This window comes from Delphinus delphis, chromosome 20 (genome assembly GCF_949987515.2).
Source record: "Delphinus delphis chromosome 20, mDelDel1.2, whole genome shotgun sequence".
Taxonomy (NCBI): Eukaryota; Metazoa; Chordata; class Mammalia; order Artiodactyla; family Delphinidae; genus Delphinus; species Delphinus delphis.
In genome coordinates, this window is record NC_082702.1 from 22,992,591 (window position 1) to 23,011,737 (window position 19,147).

The 19,147-nt window shown below is 51.8% G+C and overlaps 1 protein-coding gene across 1 annotated transcript in view; it reads left to right on the forward strand.

Moving 5' to 3' along the window:
* Positions 1-6,011: 6,011 nt before the first annotated feature.
* Positions 6,012-19,147, forward strand: part of GPT2 (glutamic--pyruvic transaminase 2) — a 33,004-nt gene continuing 19,868 nt past the window's right edge. The window contains exons 1-4 of the mRNA XM_059999967.1: positions 6,012-6,134; positions 6,369-6,632; positions 14,040-14,129; positions 16,197-16,305. Coding sequence (XP_059855950.1) covers positions 6,390-6,632; positions 14,040-14,129; positions 16,197-16,305 — 442 coding nt within the window. The 5' untranslated portion in view covers positions 6,012-6,134; positions 6,369-6,389. The remainder of the gene's footprint in view (positions 6,135-6,368; positions 6,633-14,039; positions 14,130-16,196; positions 16,306-19,147) is intronic.

Sequence of the window (19,147 nt, forward strand, 5' to 3'; positions counted from 1 at the left end):
GGAATACAGACCCACATATGCCTGGGGCAGAAGATTACTGATTGAAGAATACAATATACCACCTAGATCCCTTTAAAAAGCAGGGTGAGACACTTAGGGAAATTAAAACATTTAAAAGGTGCTGTGTATATGGGAGAATTGGGAATCGGAGTTTTTCGCTAACAGGGTGGCTCAAAGTGAGCCCTTAGATATTTTCAAGAGAGGAGTAGGCCATGCACTTGATTAGAGGGTTGGAAATGTCAGCCCCACCTCCCAAACTCCAGAGAGGTGCGTGAGTCTAGAGGTTAAGTTTAATCACCAGTGGTCAATGATGTAATCAATCATGCCTATGTAATGAAGCCTTGATTAAAAACTCTTGAACAGGGAGCCTTGGGGAGCTCATAGGTTGGTGAACGCGAAACCAAGTCCCCCTAAAACCAAGATCCCTTACCAAGTTTATGATTAATCTCTCTATCCAAAACATTATTTCTTTTCTTCCCTCTGACCTCAATTCTGTGCTAACTGAACACTAATCAACCAGAGTCAGATGACTAAAATTGCTGTTGTAGGTAACATCATTAAGATAACATTGTTAATGTACAAAAATCGGTTGTAGATCTCATCATTAACGACAAACTCAGGTTGTTTCTCCAGGCAGGATGAGCCCCCCCAGGCCATGGACCACCTGACCAGAGACATCCTGACTCCTGAAACTATGATCAAGAAATGTCGCAAGACGATGATTAATCCCAGCCTCTTTTTTCTTCCCCTTTAAAAAAACCCTGAACTCAAAGACCAAGTAGGAATGGGTCTGAGGCTTGTCTCCCCACTCCTTTGCTTTGATGCCCTACAGTAAACGCTGTACTTTCCTTCCCACAGCTTGGTGTCAGTAGATTGGCTTTGCAGTGCATCAGCAAGTGGACTCAAGTTTGGTAAGGTAACAAACACACCCATGAGCTGGGAGGATGGTATGCCCTCCTCCACTTCTCGTGCCACTGCTCTCCTCCCCATACCTGCCCTACACATCTCTTCCATTTGGCTGCTCCTGAGTTATATCCTTTATAATAAAATTGTTATAATAAGTATAGAACTTCCCTGAGTTCTGTGAGTCATCCTAGAGAATTACTGAATCTGATCAAGGGGTTGTGGGATCCCTTGAGTTTGTAGTTGTTGGGCACAAGGGCAGGTAGCCTGGGGACTCCATTTGCGGCTAGTGTCACAAGTGGGGGCAGTCTTATGGGACTGAACCTTTAACCTTTGAGATCCTAAGTTCAGGTCTCAGCTCTGCCACTTATTAGCTGTGTGATCTTGATAAGCAGCCCAATCTCTCTGAACATCAGTTTTGCTATCTGTGTAATAAGGATCATAGTAGTAAATATGTTAGGGTTGCTCTGAGGCTTGTATGAAATGATGCAGTAAAGCACTAAGCACAGTATCTGACACATTAAAAATGCTTAATAACTACTAGCTATAATTTTAATAATATTATTACTAATAAAGAAAGCTTTGGGCCAGGCCACCCTGATACTAAACCTAAATCACAGATAATCTGTGCCTGTTTCCCCAGGCATAAAATAGGAAACAGATTCCCTTTCTTTAAGAACTAGAATCCAGGAGTTCAGGGTTTTTAGAGCACTAGTCACCCATCCTCCTTGTATTGACGCCTTTACAATAAATGCTGCGTTTTCCTTCCCCACACACACAAAATAATAATAATAATAATTAAAAGAATTAGAATCCAAAACTCCAAAAACTAAAGGAGTAAATGAGAACAACAAATGACAAGGGCTTATGGTATTGCACAAATATTTTTTTCTCTTAAGTTCCTAAGTCCCAAAACTATTTTGCAATCTTCTCTAGGTGAAAGATTCTGTGGCTTCATGAAGAACATATCTGGGAAAACTCAGAGGGTAAACCAGTTGGAAGTATTGATTTGAGCCATTGCTTAATATTTTGTCTGTTTTGGGCACTGAATAGCTGAGGTCATTGAGTTTGCTGCTAAGGATTCTCTTTATATTAATCCCTTGGACTGTTTCTGAAACCTTTCCCAAATGTCCTCCATGGAAGAAGTAAAGTCAAAGAGTCCTCATATCCCGGCAAGACCAGGGAGCAAGAAATCAAGGAATGTGGAACAACAGACACACTCTGAATAAAGGAGGTTGCATTTGCTTCTGAAGCTTATACAACTGTTCTTTCTCTTTCGCTCCTCTACTCTTCCCTCTCCCTGTTCTCCAATACGTGGATTTTGTTGAGTCAGCTGCTAAGACCACAACGTGTCTGCATCTGTTTTGAAGTGTTATCAATTCAATACTGAACTGCAAATACTGCTTTTGTGAAATGTCTCTATTCAGCACTCACGTGCTGCCCATCTCCTGCTGGACTGCAAACACCTTGAGAGCATGGACCTTGTAGAATTGACTTCCTCATTCATTCAACAAAAATTTACTGAGAACCTCTGTGTGCCAGGTATCATTCCAGGTTCTAGGGATGCAGAGGAGCCTGTCCATTTCCCATCACCCCACACCCTAGTCCAGGCCAACCCTGGACCTTATTTGTGCCACAGTTCATCCTCCTGCACCCTCTATTGCCCCCCTCCAATTCATCCTCCATACAGCTGAATTTTAAACATAAATATGATCATGTCACTCCCTAGTTTTTTAGGCCTTCCAGGGGCTTCTAATTGTTCTTAGGATGAAAACCAAAATTCTTACATTCAGGACCTGGCCTGCCTGTCCTACCACTGCTCACCTCTGACCCCTGTCTTTCAGCCCTGCCCCTCCCTCACTGTCTGACCTGCAGTCACCCTAGCCTTCTTGGAGGTCTTCAGACCTCTCAGCCTTCAGCGATCCCTGGCCTGGGATGCTGTCCACCTCACCACTGACACTGAGATGGAGTGTGAGGTACAAGATGGATATTAGGAATCCACTCCTGTAAGAGGAAGTGGGAGGAAGCAGTATCAGGCAGAGAAAGAAAAACCATGATGCAGGTCTGCCAAAGCTTTGGCCAACCTCCTGGGGAAGGCCTGGAGCAAATACTGCTCCAGCATGTCCCACAGGCTTCTCCAGTTAGGGTGTGATGGTGATCTCAAAAGGCGGTTCTGTGCAGGTGCTGTGCAAGGCTGTCTGCTGACCGCACCCCTTGGGTAAAGGCAAGTTCTCCCTTGACAGGTGAGAGGGCACATCTCTGTGTCTACCACACCTGCCAGTACTGCTATCCCTCATCATCCAGCCAGGCTGCCAGGCAGCTCCAGCTTGCGGGCCACTTCCTCTGGGAAAGCTTTGCTCAGACCTTTGGGCTATAAGTGCTCATAAAACTCCTCAGCAGTTATCATAGTTTGTAATCATGTTTGTGTGTGCAATCAATGTCTGCCTTCCCTAAGAAACTATATGTTCTGTGTAGGCAAGGAAGGTCTGTGAGACTCATTATAGACCCAGAGTTCAGCCAGCACCTGGCCCCTGGTAGGTACCCAGTAAAAACCTGCTGAGGAAAGAAATAAAGATTGGTACCATGTCTTGCACACATATGACTTGCACAACTGTGTGGGTCCTCAAGAGCTTGCTGTGTATTTGGATCTCTCAGCTAGCTCACAGGGAGGGCATTTATGATTATTTCAATCAGGTTTTATCTCTGATATTTAGGAGCCTGCCTCCTGCCCTATCTTGACCTGGTCTAGAGGCAAAATAAAGGTAGAGTTCACACTATTACCACCACCATCATCATCACCACGACTACCACCCAAAAGCCTTTTAAGGGCTCAGTGCATTGCAATGGGCAGCTCCAATTTCCAAACCCAGAGAGCTACACAAGCCTGGTCTCTGCATGTATGGGCTGCAGCACTGGGTTAGGAATCACACTTCCTGCTCTACACTTAACTGTGCCACCTGAAAAGATTAAGTAACAAGTCAATCTCTCTGAGCTTCAACTGTAAAATAGGGATAATGTCTGCCCTTTCTCTTTCATTGATGTCTATCAGGTTCAAACTCCATGATAGGCAAGAAAGTGCTTTGCAAATTGTGAAGTGTGGTTCACAGGAAAGTAAGGGAGCTTTCTTCTCATGCAATCATGACAGGTTGGCAAAGGACATATTTGGGACACTAGTTTTCTACAATGGTGACGTGGGAGCCCACGTACATGGACTATGTGCTGGGCGTAGATGGGCTATGTGCTGGGTGTTGTTTTTCTCAGTTACGCAGATGGATTTGTGCTCACCTAAGCCCGCCCTACCTCCCAGTCCACTGTCCCTTCTGATCAGGGGTGGAGACAGCAGGAAGGGACTGTGTTTACAGCATACACAGGTCAAGGTTAAGCGTGTTTTGTAGGTAGAATGGAGCATGTGGGTGTGTGGCTCCCCAAGTGGGCAGAGCGAGTAAGAATATGACATTAAAGGCAGTGGAGTCCTTAGAGAAGCTAAGCTCCCCAGGGGAGAATCTTTAACCTGGAGACTGAGTACCTAGCCATTGAGACAGAGGCTAAGAAGGAGCTAGTGCAGACACAGGTGCTGGGGATGGGACCAGTGATGAGAAGCCCAAATAACTTTCCAGGGACCTCGGCAGGCCAAGACAGTTTGCTAACATAGGAATTCTCAGCGCGATCTTTGGTTTCTGTTGCTCTCCCCATCCCCCTTTCCCCTTCATTGGTAATCAATTTATTTAATCAAAGTATATGGCATTCCCTTGATAAGGATGAACAAGAGTGATCCACAGCACTAGGTTCCAAACTCTTGACTTTTACAGTTACCTCACTGAACTTTCCCCAGAGTCCCACTAGGTAGGTGTGTTACCCCTTTTCACAGATGGGGAAACTAGGCTTACAAAGGCTAAATAACATGTTCAAAGTCAGCCAAGTGGTAAGTGGCTATATGCACCTATATTCAAACCCAGATTTTCTAGTACCTTCTCCCTTACACCGCTGTGTTTTTTAAGTTCCTCTTGCCCCCCACTTTCATGAATCTAATGTGTGTGTATTTGTTGGGGTGAGGAAGCTCTGGACTGTTTATCTGCCTGAAAACACCTAGACACAGAATTTCCAAGCCCAGGAGGGACCTCGGAGGTCATTTAATCCAACTTATTTTGCAGATAGAGAATCTGAGGCCCAGAGACAGGAAGTGACTTCTCCCACATCCTCTCTGTCGATTTTGTTGTCTCAGAACAGTTGTCTTCCATTCCTACTCCTGCCCTGCACTCACTCTGGGTAAGCCAGGATGCCTTTTCCTGCAGGTACCTCAGCCAAAATAATAGTTACCATGCGCTGAGCATTCATCAGCAAACGTTTACTGGGTGCTTACTATGTACTGCGAACACTCAGAGGTGTTGTGAATATGATGAACAAGAAAAACGCTGCCCCTGCCCTCTAGAGCTTTCATGGTTAATGGGGGTAGAAAGGAAATTAACACAGGTAACGGAGGTGTGGTAGCGTTTCAAATGGAGCTGTCAGGAAGCCTGACCACCTGGTATATACCAGCTGCTTAGTCCTTTAATTTTCACGACATTCCTCAGAGGCTGTGACCTGATCTCCGTTTTGACGACAAGGAAACCGACGCTGAGACGGGTAAGAGTGGCAGTCAAGTCCAAAACTCCTAAGCCCCACTTCTTACCAGCCCCCTTCTTACCAGCCCCCGTAGAGCGGCCACTGCCACCGTCGGGCCCTGGATGATGAAACCCGGGGCGAGGACTGCACCATCTCTCAGCCTGTGTCCTTGCAGGTGTTGGGGGAAGGGATGTAGGGGGGAATGCAGGATGCGCTTCCAGGGAGAAGCTGCAAATAGCTCTAAATTCGCAGAAGTTTGAGAAGGGCAGACCCCGCCAGGACCCGTCCCGGCACCGCATCCCCTCTGCCAGACAAAAGAGCCCGCCCAGCCTACAGCAGAGCCAGACCACCGCTCCCGCCTCTTGCCCGGCCCCCGATCAGGCCAGCGCGGGGCACTATGGGACTTGTAGTTCTACCAGCTCTCCACACCTGCTACGAAAACAGACTAGGGAACTACAAGGCCCAGGAGCCAGCTGGCAGGCCCGGGCGGACTCGCCGGCGGTGGGTGTGCGAGCGCAGGAGCCGTGTAGTGCGGGAGCTGGGATGCGGCTGCGGGCGCCAGAGCCGAGGAGCAGCTCCAGGCGCGCGGTCTAGCCGGACTAGAAGAGGGGGTGGCCAGGTGGCGACAGGCACGTTGCATGCATGCATTGGGAGCAGACTTTGCAAAACCCCTGTCGTGCGGTGCTTTGGCTCTGCAGCGGCGAGGTGCAGGGTCCGAGTCAACGGGGGATGGGCACCCGTCCCAGAAGCCAGGCTGGCACCGCTAGCTGAAAGAGCCCTTGGCTGGGCTTGGGGACGGGTGTCGGCGTGCCCGCCTTGGGCTGTGCGTGACGTGTGTGTTCTCTTCTCCTTTTTGTCCCAAGGTTTCTCTGGGCGGGCGCGCGATGCAGCGGGCGGCGGCGCTGGTCCGGCGGGGCTGCTACCCCCGGACCCTCGGCCCCTGGGGCCGTGGTCAGAGCAGTGCGGCCGCCGAGGCCTCGGCGGTGCTCAAGGTGCGGCCCGAGCGGAGCCGGCGCGACCGCATCCTTACGCTCGAGTCCATGAACCCGCAGGTGAAGGCGGTGGAGTACGCGGTGCGGGGACCCATCGTGCTCAAGGCCGGCGAGATCGAGCTCGAGCTGCAGAGGGTGAGCGCTGGCTCCAGGGTTCGTGGGGCGGGAGGGCCCTGGGAGGCTAGGGGGCACTGGTGGCGGGGGGAAGAGTAGCAGCTGTCCCCTGCTGGGGTTCGCCCGCTGGACTTCCTCCCACCCGCGTGGCCAGCTCTTTCATTCGGCCCACCTTGGCTAAAACGATAGAATGCCCTCCCCCCATCCCTTTACCCGCCAGTGCCTGGCACCTGGCACAAAGAAAGGCCCTCAGATACGGTTCACTTGTTGAATTGAATTCATCAGTTATAATTGAGCTGCCCTTAGTGCCAGGCACTGCCTGCTATGTGGCCGTCCTACCCGCGTGGAACCAAGATCCATGGGGGGGTGGGGGTGGGGGTGAGGACGACAACAGGCAGTAAAGAAAGAAACCAGAATTTCAGAGATCACATTAGGTACCAGGGGAGGGAGGAAGGCTCTGAGGAGACTTAGGTTTGCTCACGAAGATTTTCTTTCTCTGTCTGAGACCTTTTGGGTCATTTTGCCAGTAATGATTCCCTGACAAAAGTGGAGTTGTTGCAGAGTGTCCTGCACAATTCCTTCCCTTAGGCCCCCTTTGGAACCCTGACTGACAGCCATATCTTGTTCTCCCGGTGGGTAGCAGAGGCTTGGGCCTTTTGGGCCTTGGTAGGGTGGCCCTGGGACGTTCTTCCTCCTGGTGACCGGCTGGCTGGGACCTTAACTTGAGTTCATAGCTGTGTGTAAAGTGACCACACACCCAGTAGTGATTTCTGCCTCCCTGCAACCAGGGCGGCTGGGGTAGGTGTAAGAGATGCCCCTGTAGGATACCAGAGTTCTAACCCAGGTGGAATTCAGGAGGCGGAGTCAAGAGGGTAATGTAAAAAAAAGTAAACACTCCTAAGATTTGTAAGAACTGATGACAGCAGTCACCCAGCTGCTTGCCTAAGATAGTTCTAACCCAGAAGGGGGGAGGGTTCCTTGATCTCGCTCTCACAGGCACCAGAACTGGATGTCTTGGGGGTGAGTTGGCCACTTAATGTTCTTTGAATGCATGGGAGGAAGCCGTGGTGGGACCGTTACATTAACGTGGGGACTTTGGGGGGTTGATGAGCTCATGGCTCGCTGAGACCTTGTTGGGACACTCAGTTCTGCTGACTCAAAACAGTGAGTTGGACAAGTCAGAGTCCAGTGTCTCCCTCTGACTCCTTGCAGGGCTAAGTTTAAAGCTTGGCCCACAGAAGGCTGGCTCGGTTTCTGTGCCTCCCTGTCCCGAAGGTGGGCCACAGGCAGAGAAAACGGGCTTTTGCTGCTCTGCTCCTTGCTGATACCTGGCAGAATCTAGCTGGCCCTCCTTAAGACAACAGTCTCCCTGATAAGGCTGAGATTAAATTGTTTCCGGTTTATCACTTTACAACTGATTTTTCTGGTTCCAGAACTTGTAGGGGTTCCACGGATTATCTCTGCCTGTTGTTAAATAGCAGCTTGCGTGTGGGCTCCATGAAGTACAAGGATGATTAAGGCAGAAGGGGACACTGTCTTTGCCTTCAGGGATCTGATTGCCATATTGTCCTCTGGACCTGAGCTTCTCTTCCCCCAATTCTTTAAGGATTGGTGAGATTTTTTTAGCAGGCACAGAAAATGTGAGAGCATTCCAGGTGGAAGGAGGGCTGTGAGCAAAGACAGAAGGTTGGGAAGTTCTGGGCATTTGGGGAAGGGAATTGGTGCTATTTGGAGAGCACTGTCTGGCAGAGAGATATGGTAGATGAATAAGATGGAAAAGGGGGACTGGAGTCTTGTGTGCTGGGCTCAGGACTTTATGGTGCAAAGTTTAGTGTGCAATGGGGAACCAGGATGGTGTTCCAACAGGGTATGGCTCCATCATTGAGGTGGAGAAATTTCTTGGTCATTTGGGCTGGAAACACCCTGTGATTTCTAGGACAGATGGCCCCACTGCCATGTTCTACCCCTGAGTAAGTTGAGACATTCTTTCTGTCCACCTACATTCTCCGGTGCTTTCGTTCAAATTCATCCCTTCTTATTCTCTTCTCACTTGGTCGAATCTCAGTTGCCTGATTCTTGGTGCTGGAGATAATAGCCCCAGCCAAGCCAGCATAGCCTTGCTTAAACCTTTCATTCTCTAGAGACAGCCTCTGCATTCTGCTAGCTTAGACAGTGCCCCTTCTGAGAGAGCCATATTTTCCCAGTCTTTTTTTTTTTTTTGGCTTGGCTTGGCTTGCGTTGGCTTTGCACAGCTTCGTTTTTTTCTACCTCCATTTTGAACTCTAATGATCAAAACCGGACTGATGTTATTTTAAAGGGTTCGATTTGGTTAGAGATGGGATTTGTAGAGAGTTGAGTGACTTGGGGTAAATCTTCAATCCTTTCTGGGCTTTGGTTTCCCTAGTCCATAAAAGGAAGGTCGGGTGGGCCCAGGGTTTTCCCCCAGGTCCTGACTTTTGTGCCTTTTTGTCCATCTGAAGACCTTTAAGCTGCCTTATGGAATCATTTCACCAGGTGCTCTGTAAATAGTACTGGCTGATTGGCTGGACACGTGGCTCTGGTTTTTTTTTTTAACATCTTTATTGAAGTATAATTGCTTTACAACGGCGTGTTAGTTTCTGCTGTATAACAGAGTGAACCAACTATACGCATATGTATATCCCCATATCCCCTCCCTCTTGCGTCTCCCTCCCACCCTCCCTATCCCACCCCTCTAGGTGGTCACAAAGCACTGAGCTGATCTCCCTGTGCTATGCGGCTGCTTCCCACTAGCTATTTTACATTTAGTAGTGTATATATGTCAATGTGGCTCTGGTTTTTGACTGTGGGGTGGCTTGCCAGGCAAGTCTCGTCTATCTTGCTTGGTGGTAGGAGTGGAGGAGAATGTTCAGGAGAGCCTGAAGGAGGAGGGGCACTTGACTAAGTGGGTGTGTGAAAGGGACCATTCTCCTCCAGCCTGGGCTGTGTGCTCTCAGGGAGGCCCTGTTTCTCCCTGACAGCAGCTCTAAGTGGGAGAACCTATCAGCTTTTCAGATCCTGGTGTTCATTGGGAGCAGCATTTAAAAATAAGCTGCCATTAGTAGGAGTTTTGAAAAGATCTGTCTGTTCCTCCTCAACCTACTTCTTTTTCCCTTGTTTTATTGGGGGAAAGGAGGAGGTTGGCATAAGTGGAGACAGGAAGGCTTCTGTTTGTAAAAGTACACAGAGTCAGGGCAAAACATTTACGAAGGGAAAAACTGAATACTGTTAACATCAGTGTGTGCTGCATCTAAACAGTAAAAGTGGAGAATGCTGTAGCACCTCCTTATCGTTAGCTAAGAACTAAGTCTGGAAACTCTGGATGTGCCAAGCACAAGAGGTGAAATCTCATCGGTCATTTTCTTTAGAGCTTAGATGCTATCTTAAAATAAAGAAATTTGTAGTGTAGGCTTCCATCTGGAACCCTCCACCCACCCACCCTGTCCAAGTCACCAAGGACCTGCATCCTGGGCTTTGCCTTTATGTGCTGTGGGCCTCAGACAAGTTACTCAGAGCACCTTGGCCTCAGTTATTCCTCTGCAAAATGAGCCCAATTTATTTCTCCTAAAGACTAGTTGGAGATGTTTAGTGATGATGCTTTGAACAGCTAGAAACCAGTCAGAACTCTTTTTTTTTTTTTTTGGTCCGCACTAAATGGCTTTTGGGATCTTATTAGTTCCCCGACCAGGGATTGAACTTATGCCCTCAGCAGTGAAAGTGTGGAGCCCTAACCACTGGACCGCCAGGGAATTCCCCAGTCAGAACTCTTAAGAGTCTTCATTTTCAAGATAATGAGAGTTGCTTGGGGAGAGTGCCAGGGGTCACTCTTTCCTTGCCTTCCCCTTGAGTCTCTGGGTCTAGGAATGTGGGGTTTGCTCTCCGGCCTGGGCCTTAACCTTGCTATCTTGAATTATCCTGTTTGGAGCTCATTCAGCTTTCATCCCTGCAAACCTCAGCTTCTACGGTTGACCCTCCCACAGGCCCCTAGACTTCAGGAACCTACGTCCAGCCTTCCCTGCTTCCATGGTTAGGAAACTCAGCCCTTGGAGCTCCCACCTCATCTCTTTTTTTTTTTTTTTTTTTGCGGTACGCGGGCCTCTCACTGTTGTGGCCTCTCCTGCTGCAGAGTACAGGCTCCGGATGCGCAGGCTCAGCGGCCATGGCTCATGGGCCCAGCCGCTCTGCAGCATGTGGAATCCTCCCGGACCAGGGCACGAACCCGTGTCCCCTGCATCGGCAGGCAGACTCTCAACCACTGCGCCACCAGGGAAGCCCCCACCTCATCTCTTAATCACAGGCCTGTATAGGTTTGGCTCGGTTTCTTTCAGCTTTGCCTGTCATAATGGTTGGGGCCAGACCCTGTGCTGAGCCTCGGTTTCCTCAGCTGTGCAGCGCACCTGTTTTCAGGGACCCTGGGGACTAGCTGGGTTTGTCTCTGGGGCTTCCGTCTGGAGCTCTCTGTTGGACTTCCTGCCTGCCCAGTCTTGCTCATGGCCCTGGGGTCTTTTCACGTGGCCTTCCTGGCCTGGAGCCAGCTGTGCCCTCTCTCCCTTCTCTGAGTCCACTTCTTCATCAGCCTGGGCTCTGAAGGTGGTAGCCTCTCCTGTGTTGCCCCCTTCTGTCACAGAGCATGATTCATAAGTGTTTGTTGAAGGAGAGAGAGGCTCTCTAGGGACTCACCGTCCTACCAAACCTTCCCGCTCGCATGTCACATGAAATGACAGGAGCCACCCCTACCTTGAGGAAACTGCCTTGTGCCTGTTAGAATTGTCCATTGTCCTAATGCTGGGCCTGTGAGCTGGGAAGGACAATGCTAACTCCTTTTTCCTTCTCCCTGCTAACACCCTCTGAAATATGCCATCCCCAGAGCCTGGGGGCCTTCTCCTTGAGCCCTACTTGAGCTGAACTGTGGGAAGAGAGCCCCCCTGTGTTGGCTCTCATCTCAGTGCCCCACAGGGAGGCAGCTCTGGGCAGGATGTGTGCAGATGAGTTAAACAGGTGGGCTCTAGGATGCTGGGAATTGAAACTAGAAAGCTATGTGCTGACCTGGCAGGCTCCCGGAGGGCAGGGCTGAGGTGAGGTTGCCATTGGGTGTGCGTGCAGGCCTGGATGAGTCACTGTGGGCAGGAGCTTGCCCCTGACTCCTTGGTATTTCCCAACCCATGTAGATCTCAAGTGCCTAGATACAGGAGTCTCCTTTGTATGGTGGCCCTTGGCTGGGCAGGCTGGTCCCCTGCCCATTCAGAGGAGCCAGTTTCCCACCCTGCAGCTCGTCCATCATAGCGAAGTGTCTGGAGACCATAGGTACCCAGACCCGAGAGAGGAGATGCTCTATGCTCCTAGGCTGCTTATTGGCAGGCCCCAGATTGGTTGAGCAGTGCAGGGTGAGGGCACAGGAAAGGAACATCCAGGGATCTGTTCCAGGCATTATTCTCTCCCTGCATTGGACTGGCTGAGGGCCCGCAGCTGTGTGTTGTAGTTCCTGGCCCTTGACTGTGACACATTTACTCCCTACCGAAGAATGGGCTGTGCCCACACCATGGAAATCACCTGAGTTCAGCTAGCCAGCCCTGGGGGACCGTGGCAATTGAGTCAGGCTGACAGAGCGTCCCATGCCAGGAGCCCAGGCCAGTGCCAAGGAGTGGGTCAGGTCTGCCCCTTTGCACACAGTGGCCTGGATTGCTCCACCTGTGGGACGAGCCCTGAGGCCACATGCCCCGAAGCCTGTCTCCAGGGTGCCTGCCCTCACCCCAGCCCAGCCCTGGGCAGCGGGTGGTGCTGTCCCCCTGCCTTGGCCCCCTGAGACGTCTTTCCATATTGGCCAGCCCTGAAGAACTTGGTAAAAGGAGCAGGAGGGAATTAAAAGGCCTTTCTCCCCGCTACCCGCCACCAAACGTAGCTTTTGGAGACTTATCAGGCCCTGTTTATGACGGTCCAGTGCTGTTTCTGGGGTGCCCTCCTCAGCGCCCCATGCCTCCTGGCTCCCGAAGCAGCTGGAGAATTTCTGTATGGGAGGGGCTGAGGAGTGGCAGATGAGGGTCAGGAAGACTTGTTCGGCAGGCAGCTGCTTTCATCCCTTAAGCCTTTACTTAAAGACTTGGTAAAGTAAAGTAAAGACTTGGTCTTTACTTAAGGGGTATATTACTGAGTTAAAAAAGGGAGAGTTTTCTAAAGTTGCTTTTATGCACACATTGTGTGAAATGGAGAAGGCAAGTGTCAGAACCATAGAATTGTACCTTTAAAATTTGTATTTAGGGTGCCTTTGGGGAAAGGGCAGCTGGAGATATGGAAAGGTGGCCAGGCATTCCACCCAGACCCCCCCTTGGTACTGCCACCCCTTGCCCCACCGCCTTCTTCCTCCACCATGACCCTTGTGACCTTGTTCCTGGTCCAGCTTTGTAAGATGATGATGTTTGTACTCTGCCAAGTGCTTTCATACTGTTTGTCTCAGATAATCCTTTCAGCTGCCCTGGGAGGTCCTTGAACCTGCTGTTGATTCTAACTCTTACAGTGGCTAATTCTGGATTTATCAGTGAGTTGCGTGGAGTTCCCACATTTCCAGATCCCCACAGTTTTCCATCCAAAATGCATTTTCTCCTTAGCAGCAGCCGGGGTGTCCTGCAGTCACCTCCCCAGTGACATTGTTGCCAGGGTTTCCGAGTTCCTCCTCTCTCTGCCATCTCTGTTCTGTGCTAAACGCATTGCTCAGGCAGTGGCCTCAGTTTTGCTCTTCAGCCAGTCTTTTCATCCCTGACGCTTTTTTTTTTTTTTCAATATGAAAATCAGCCCACATTCTTCATCCTGCAAAGACAGGGTTGCAAGAGAATGACCCCCAAGAGGTCCCTGCTGATCAGTGTCTTCTGGAGGGGAGGGTGGCTGCAGTGCCCCAGTCATTCACTTAGGGGTGGAGGTGGAGCTGCGCTTGGGGGGAGGGAGCCAGCAGTTGTGGGATCCTCTCCCTGATGTTTTCTGCTGCAGACCCCTCCCTCCCTCCCACCACATTTGCCCCAGGGTCAGCGTGGACCTGCAGCTGCCTCAGGGTGCTCTGGCAGCCCAGGAAGCTCTTCTGGCCTTTTCAGAAAATGGGTAACCTTTTGAAGCTTTAATTTCCTAATCTGTAAAAAGGGTTGTATATGGGTTGGCCGAAAAGTTCATTCGGATTTTTCCATAACATCTTATGAAAAACCGAAAAACCAAAACCAATTTTTGGGCCAACCCAATACTGGCCCTTCCTCATAGGGGTGGTTGTGAAGGTCAAATGGGACCAAACATGTCAAGGGCACTGGGCCTGACACCTGGCAAGGCTCAGAATAGGGCTGCTTATTAATATCCTGTTGAGCATTGCTTGGCCTCTGGAATCCAGGGTCTGAGAGTCACTAAGTAACCACCTGTTGCTTTCTCTCTACTCAGGGTATCAAAAAACCATTCACTGAGGTCATCCGTGCCAACATCGGGGATGCCCAAGCCATGGGCCAGCAGCCAATCACCTTCCTCCGACAGGTGAGCTGGCCCTCAGGAACAGAGGCCACTGGGACAGCAGGGAACCAGCCAGCCAGGCCCATTACATTACCTCTGCCTCCTTGCCTGTCCAGCTCCCTCAGGACACAGCAGACACCAGGATCCCACAGGGAGGTGCCATTGAAGTAGCAGCCCCTCCAGTGCCTGATGTCCCCACTGGTTCTCTCCCTGTCTCCTCCCCTTCCAAAGCTGTCTGAAATTCCTAAACCCATTTTGAGGATGCTCTAGTATACAAGGCTCCCAGGTGCATGGTCCTGGATGCTGAGTTTGGAGCTGGGTTGGTGAGGGCATCAGAGAGTAGATGGGAGAGGTAGAGGCCCAGTGGGCTGGGAGATGGTGCGTGGGGGTCCAGGTATGGCTTCCCAAGTGAGAATCCCCAGGTTTGAGTGTTGGCTTTGCTGCTTACCAGCTGGGTGGCTTTGGGCAAGTGGAGATCACCAGACACTGCCTCGGAAGACTGCTGGGGGACTCCATGAGATGGAGAGTGTGAAGGCCCTCAAGAGGCACATTGCAGTGTTTCAGTTTGAGTGCCAATTGCAAGGATGCTTCATGGGCCAAAACTGTGGGATTGGTGGGCTAGAGGGGAAAAGATAAGGTGGGAGAGTACTCCAGGGCCTGCTAGACAGAGGTTGGAGACCAGCTACAGCGAAAGCTTTTCCCTGGAGAAGGAATGGGGCAAAATTTGGTCCTTGTGTGGCTAAGGTTGGCAGGCTGGGGCAGGCAGCAAAGCTGAGTGCTGAATGCCCTGGTCTTTTCCTGCCCGTATTTCCTGCTGCAGGGACTGGCACACAGGAGGGGCGATCCTACCCTGCTCCCTGGGTGGAGGGTTGTTGGGGGCCCCGGGGCCTCAGCCTTCAGCCCCTCAGGGAATTCACACAGGGTATGGGGGAGAAGAACCAAGGCTGGCAACGACCTCAGGAACATCCACTGCTTGGACTCCCATGGCCACTGTTGCAGACCTCAGGAGCGTGCCAGCTGCCCATGAATGTCAGAGGCCCCAAGCTGGGCCCGTGGGGAGGAAGTGGATCAGACAAGACAGAGAGGCTCTGCCAGGGAAGTGGAGCAAGAGGAGGTCAGAGCATCCTGGTTGTCCTGGAAGCTCGTCCTGGAAGCACACAGCTTAGGAGAGGAGAGGCCCAAGGTGGCTTCCCCCTGCAGAGGTTCCCCACACGTGCCTGGGGCGCCTCCTGTTGCCTCAGCCTTTTCTGGCTGGCTGGCACACTCCCGGATCCAGCCCTGCCACCGGCTGTGGCAGGCCCGGCCTCTGCCACTTGGTGCTGGCCTCCTCCAGCCTTCACAAGCACCCCAGGGAGGAGGGCAGGCTGGGTCACTGCCTATTGCACAAATCTTTTTGAAGAAAAGCCGGGCTCCAAGAAGCCTGCGCCCGCCCAAAGTCCCCCAGCCGTGAGCCACAGCCTGCCTCAGTGCTCCTGGCATCGCTCTTAAGCTTCCAGCTTAGACTTGCCTGGTGAGGAGGGGTTTGCCAGCACTTTTGCAAACATTTCCTTGCTTAATCCTCTTAATTTGTGAGGTTAGGGTGATTTTCTGTGTTACAGAGGTGAAAAAGCTGAATCGGTTTTCAGTTCTGGCCAGGAAAAGGGGTGATGGGGGGGTGCTCAGGCTGTAGGCAGAGGTCTGTGCAATCCTGTCATCTGGGGTGCACCTGCCTCCTCAGCCCCAGCCCCCTGCTCTGGAACCCCTGGTTCTTGTGGCCTTGGGTATGTGAGCTGCTGTCCTTTATGGAGGAGGTGGGGCAGAGTAAGCAGCCTCCTTCTGTCCCCTGGCTCCTCGGAGGGTGGTGGCCCACCCTCCGCCCAGGCCCAGGTCATCATGGACCTTGCCTCTCACCATCTCCCTTCCGCTGCAGAGCATCCACTGTCCTCCGCCCCGCCTGTCCCCAGGCCCCCACAGGCTGGGGCCCTTGTGGAGAGGCCTGTGAGGGCACTGTCCCTCAGAGTTGTCATCTCACACCGTCGCCTGCCCAGAGTCCTTTGTGCCCCTCCGGGGTGGGCGGTGCTGGGAGCCCAGCCCATGCCTCTGTTCCTCCAGGTGATGGCACTCTGTACCTACCCGAACCTGTTGGACAGCCCCAGCTTCCCAGAAGATGCTAAGAAACGAGCCCGGCGGATCCTACAGGCTTGTGGCGGGAACAGCTTGGGTGAGGCCCCGATTTGCCAGGTCCCAGCGGGCATGAAAAGAACGTGTGTTCTCAGCGTGGGCCTGGGCCTCGGCCCAGAATGAAGGGTTACACGTTGAGTGAGTGTGTGAATGTGTGTGGTGGCTGACGTGCAGAGTAAATGACAATGTTCTTCTTGTCTGTGCTCTGTCAGCCTCTTGTTTGCTGAGCTTATGGGGTCGATGCCATCTTTTGGTGGATTGGGGCACTTCAGGCGCAAGAGCCTGCATTTGGCTGGATTTGGGGTTTACACTGGGAGCTGGCTTTGATGCTGAGCCCACCCTCAGAGCAGAAGGTTGAGCCCGAGGCAGCCTCCGAAGCCGGAGGCCAGAGGGAGGCACATGCCCCGCTGGCCCGGCTTCTCACTTCCCTGTGGCCACGCTGTGAGGTGCCTGTGGCCCCCTTTTGGTGGTTTCCTTGCTCTGAAGGTGCCGCCCACCCGCCCCCAACTTGTATGTTATGTTCCCGTCACCGGACTGTGCTCCTTTGTGCTGGGAGCCCAGGCCCAGCCTCGGCCCCCAGCACCAGAGGGCTCCGTGGAGGAAGGCCCTGTAGATGTGAAAATGATCTTCTCTCCCTTCCCTGCTGAGATGGATTTCCAGCCTCTGGGCCTCTGGCTCTTTGTTCTCATCTCATGTTCTTTTTCCTGTTTATTTTTGCTTCATTCCTTTGCCCAGTGCCTACATAGGGAATCCAGCTTCCTTTGTCCTGAGGAAAATCGTTGTCCTTAGGGCTTTTTTAGGACTAGTGCCTGAATGTTTCAAAACATGGGACGGGGATTCTTGTGGCTTGTTCAGCAGGGGATCAGCCACAATTGGCATCTCTGTCACCTCCCTGCCTTTCCCCTCCCCCTTTTCTGCTCTGTCCCTTTATGGAGAGTCCTATGCTTACTTTCCTGGCTGTGGTCACCCTACCAGCCCTCTGTCCAAGTTTGTGTCCTTCACAGTGTCCCTCTCAGGAAGGGGCCAGCTTCCCTGCCCGCCAGCCTGCTTGGCGTGTGGGCCAGCACCTTGTGTGGCAAGGACTGAACCACAAGCTGGCAGAGGCCAGCCCAGAGGCCTGGCCTCCAGGCTCCTTTCCTCCTGCACCCTCTGCCCAGCCCAGAGGACAAAGGTGCTTCTCGAAGACCCATGGCAGTGGGCCTGAGACTCCAGGAACTGCAACCCGGAGGTGGAGGGAGGGGGTTTGCTCTTGCATATCTGATGTCAGTGTCTGGGGAACGGGGAGGGGATTTTGTTCCATGCACTAAGCCTCATCGACAAGTTTTGTTCTGTGTCAGCCAGGGCTGGGAGAATGGCATTGGGAGGCCATGTCCGTGTGAGTCAGGACTGTTGGCCTTTGGGGTTTTGGGAACCTGCATTGAGTTCTGTCTGGGGAGCTCATGAGGACAGGTGAGGTAGGTGCTCTCTGAGCCTCTTTCCTCATCCTTGAATTAGGAGATACTTTGTACCCACCTCCCAGGCTTGCAGGAAGGTTGGCATTTGTGCCCCTTGTCAGGTGTGGAGAAGCCCCGCCCTGGAGGTCACTACCTGTTCCTGCCCATCGTTGGGGGAGGGGCAGTGTCCTGGCCAAGACTGGGACAATGGGGGGGTGGTGCTCTGTCAACTAAGGCTTGGGCAGCCTGAGCACCTGTCCACAAAAATAAAGGAAATGGAAAATGTCAGTATGCCCAGGGCTACCCTGGCCCACGGAGAGATTATACAATGTGTACACAAGGTCTTAGGGCCCACCTGGGCGTGTTTTTATCATGCCCTTTAAAATTATTTCTTACTGGGGCTCCATATATTTTTTGTTTGATGAGTAATCCAGTTCTCAGGCTGTGTCCCGGATCTTAAGTAGGATTGAGGTGAAACCTAGACACACCTGGGGGAGGTGGGAGCCGGGAGATAACGCCCTCGTCAGGCTCCTCTCTGAGCCCACGCCGTGTACCAGGCGCTGCTCTAGGCCCTGAGGGACACTGGTGAACAAGGCAGGTGGAGTTTCTGTGCTTGTGAAGCTCACTGTCAGATTTGGGAAAAACAAACATTAAAAAGAATTAACACAGAAACATAATCCCCAGTTTTCATGAGTTCTTAGAGAAAGAGCAGAGAGCTGTGGGGTTATAACAAGGGATTCTAATGTAGAGGGAGGGTTTAAGGAGAAACTGGCATTCAAATTCATGTGGAAGATGACTAAGAGATTCTGTTAATGCACACCAGACAGAGGAAATGGTGTGTGCAAAGGCCTTGAGGTTTAAGGCTGAGTGTGATCGAGTGAAAGGGTCTGGGTGCGATGGCGCTGGGGGTTTGGCAGATGGTGCCAGTTTGTGGGCAGTGGGAGGCAGGTTGCCATGGGTCCCAGGGCAGAGTCCTACACAGGGGTACGTGCTCTACAGCGATGAACAGAAGAAATAGGTGATGGTCCCTGCCCTCAAGTCAACATGGGGAGGCAGGGGTTCATCTGTATAAAATAAGATAACTGGAGAAATCACAGACTGGGAGAAAGGCTGGGGTGGGGCCCTATCTCAGCCTTCCTAGAGAGAGACTAGGTCTGAGCTGTGAAGGATCAGTGTGGTTCAGAGCATAACAGAAGGTGGAAGTCTGTGGCTGGCAGGAGCAGGGAGCTTGCCCGTGGGGGAATGTCTGGGAATTCAGGGAAGCAGGTGAACTAAAGGCAGGAAGAAGAGGAGGCTTAGCTGGTGTGGAAATGGCCAGGCCTCATGGAGTGGAGGGGAGGGCACTGAAAGAAGGCAGAGGGAAATAGGGAGCACAGGAAACTTTCTGAGCATGGGAGCTCAAGAAATATCAAATAAGACATCCAGTAGAAGAAGGATTCTCTAACACCG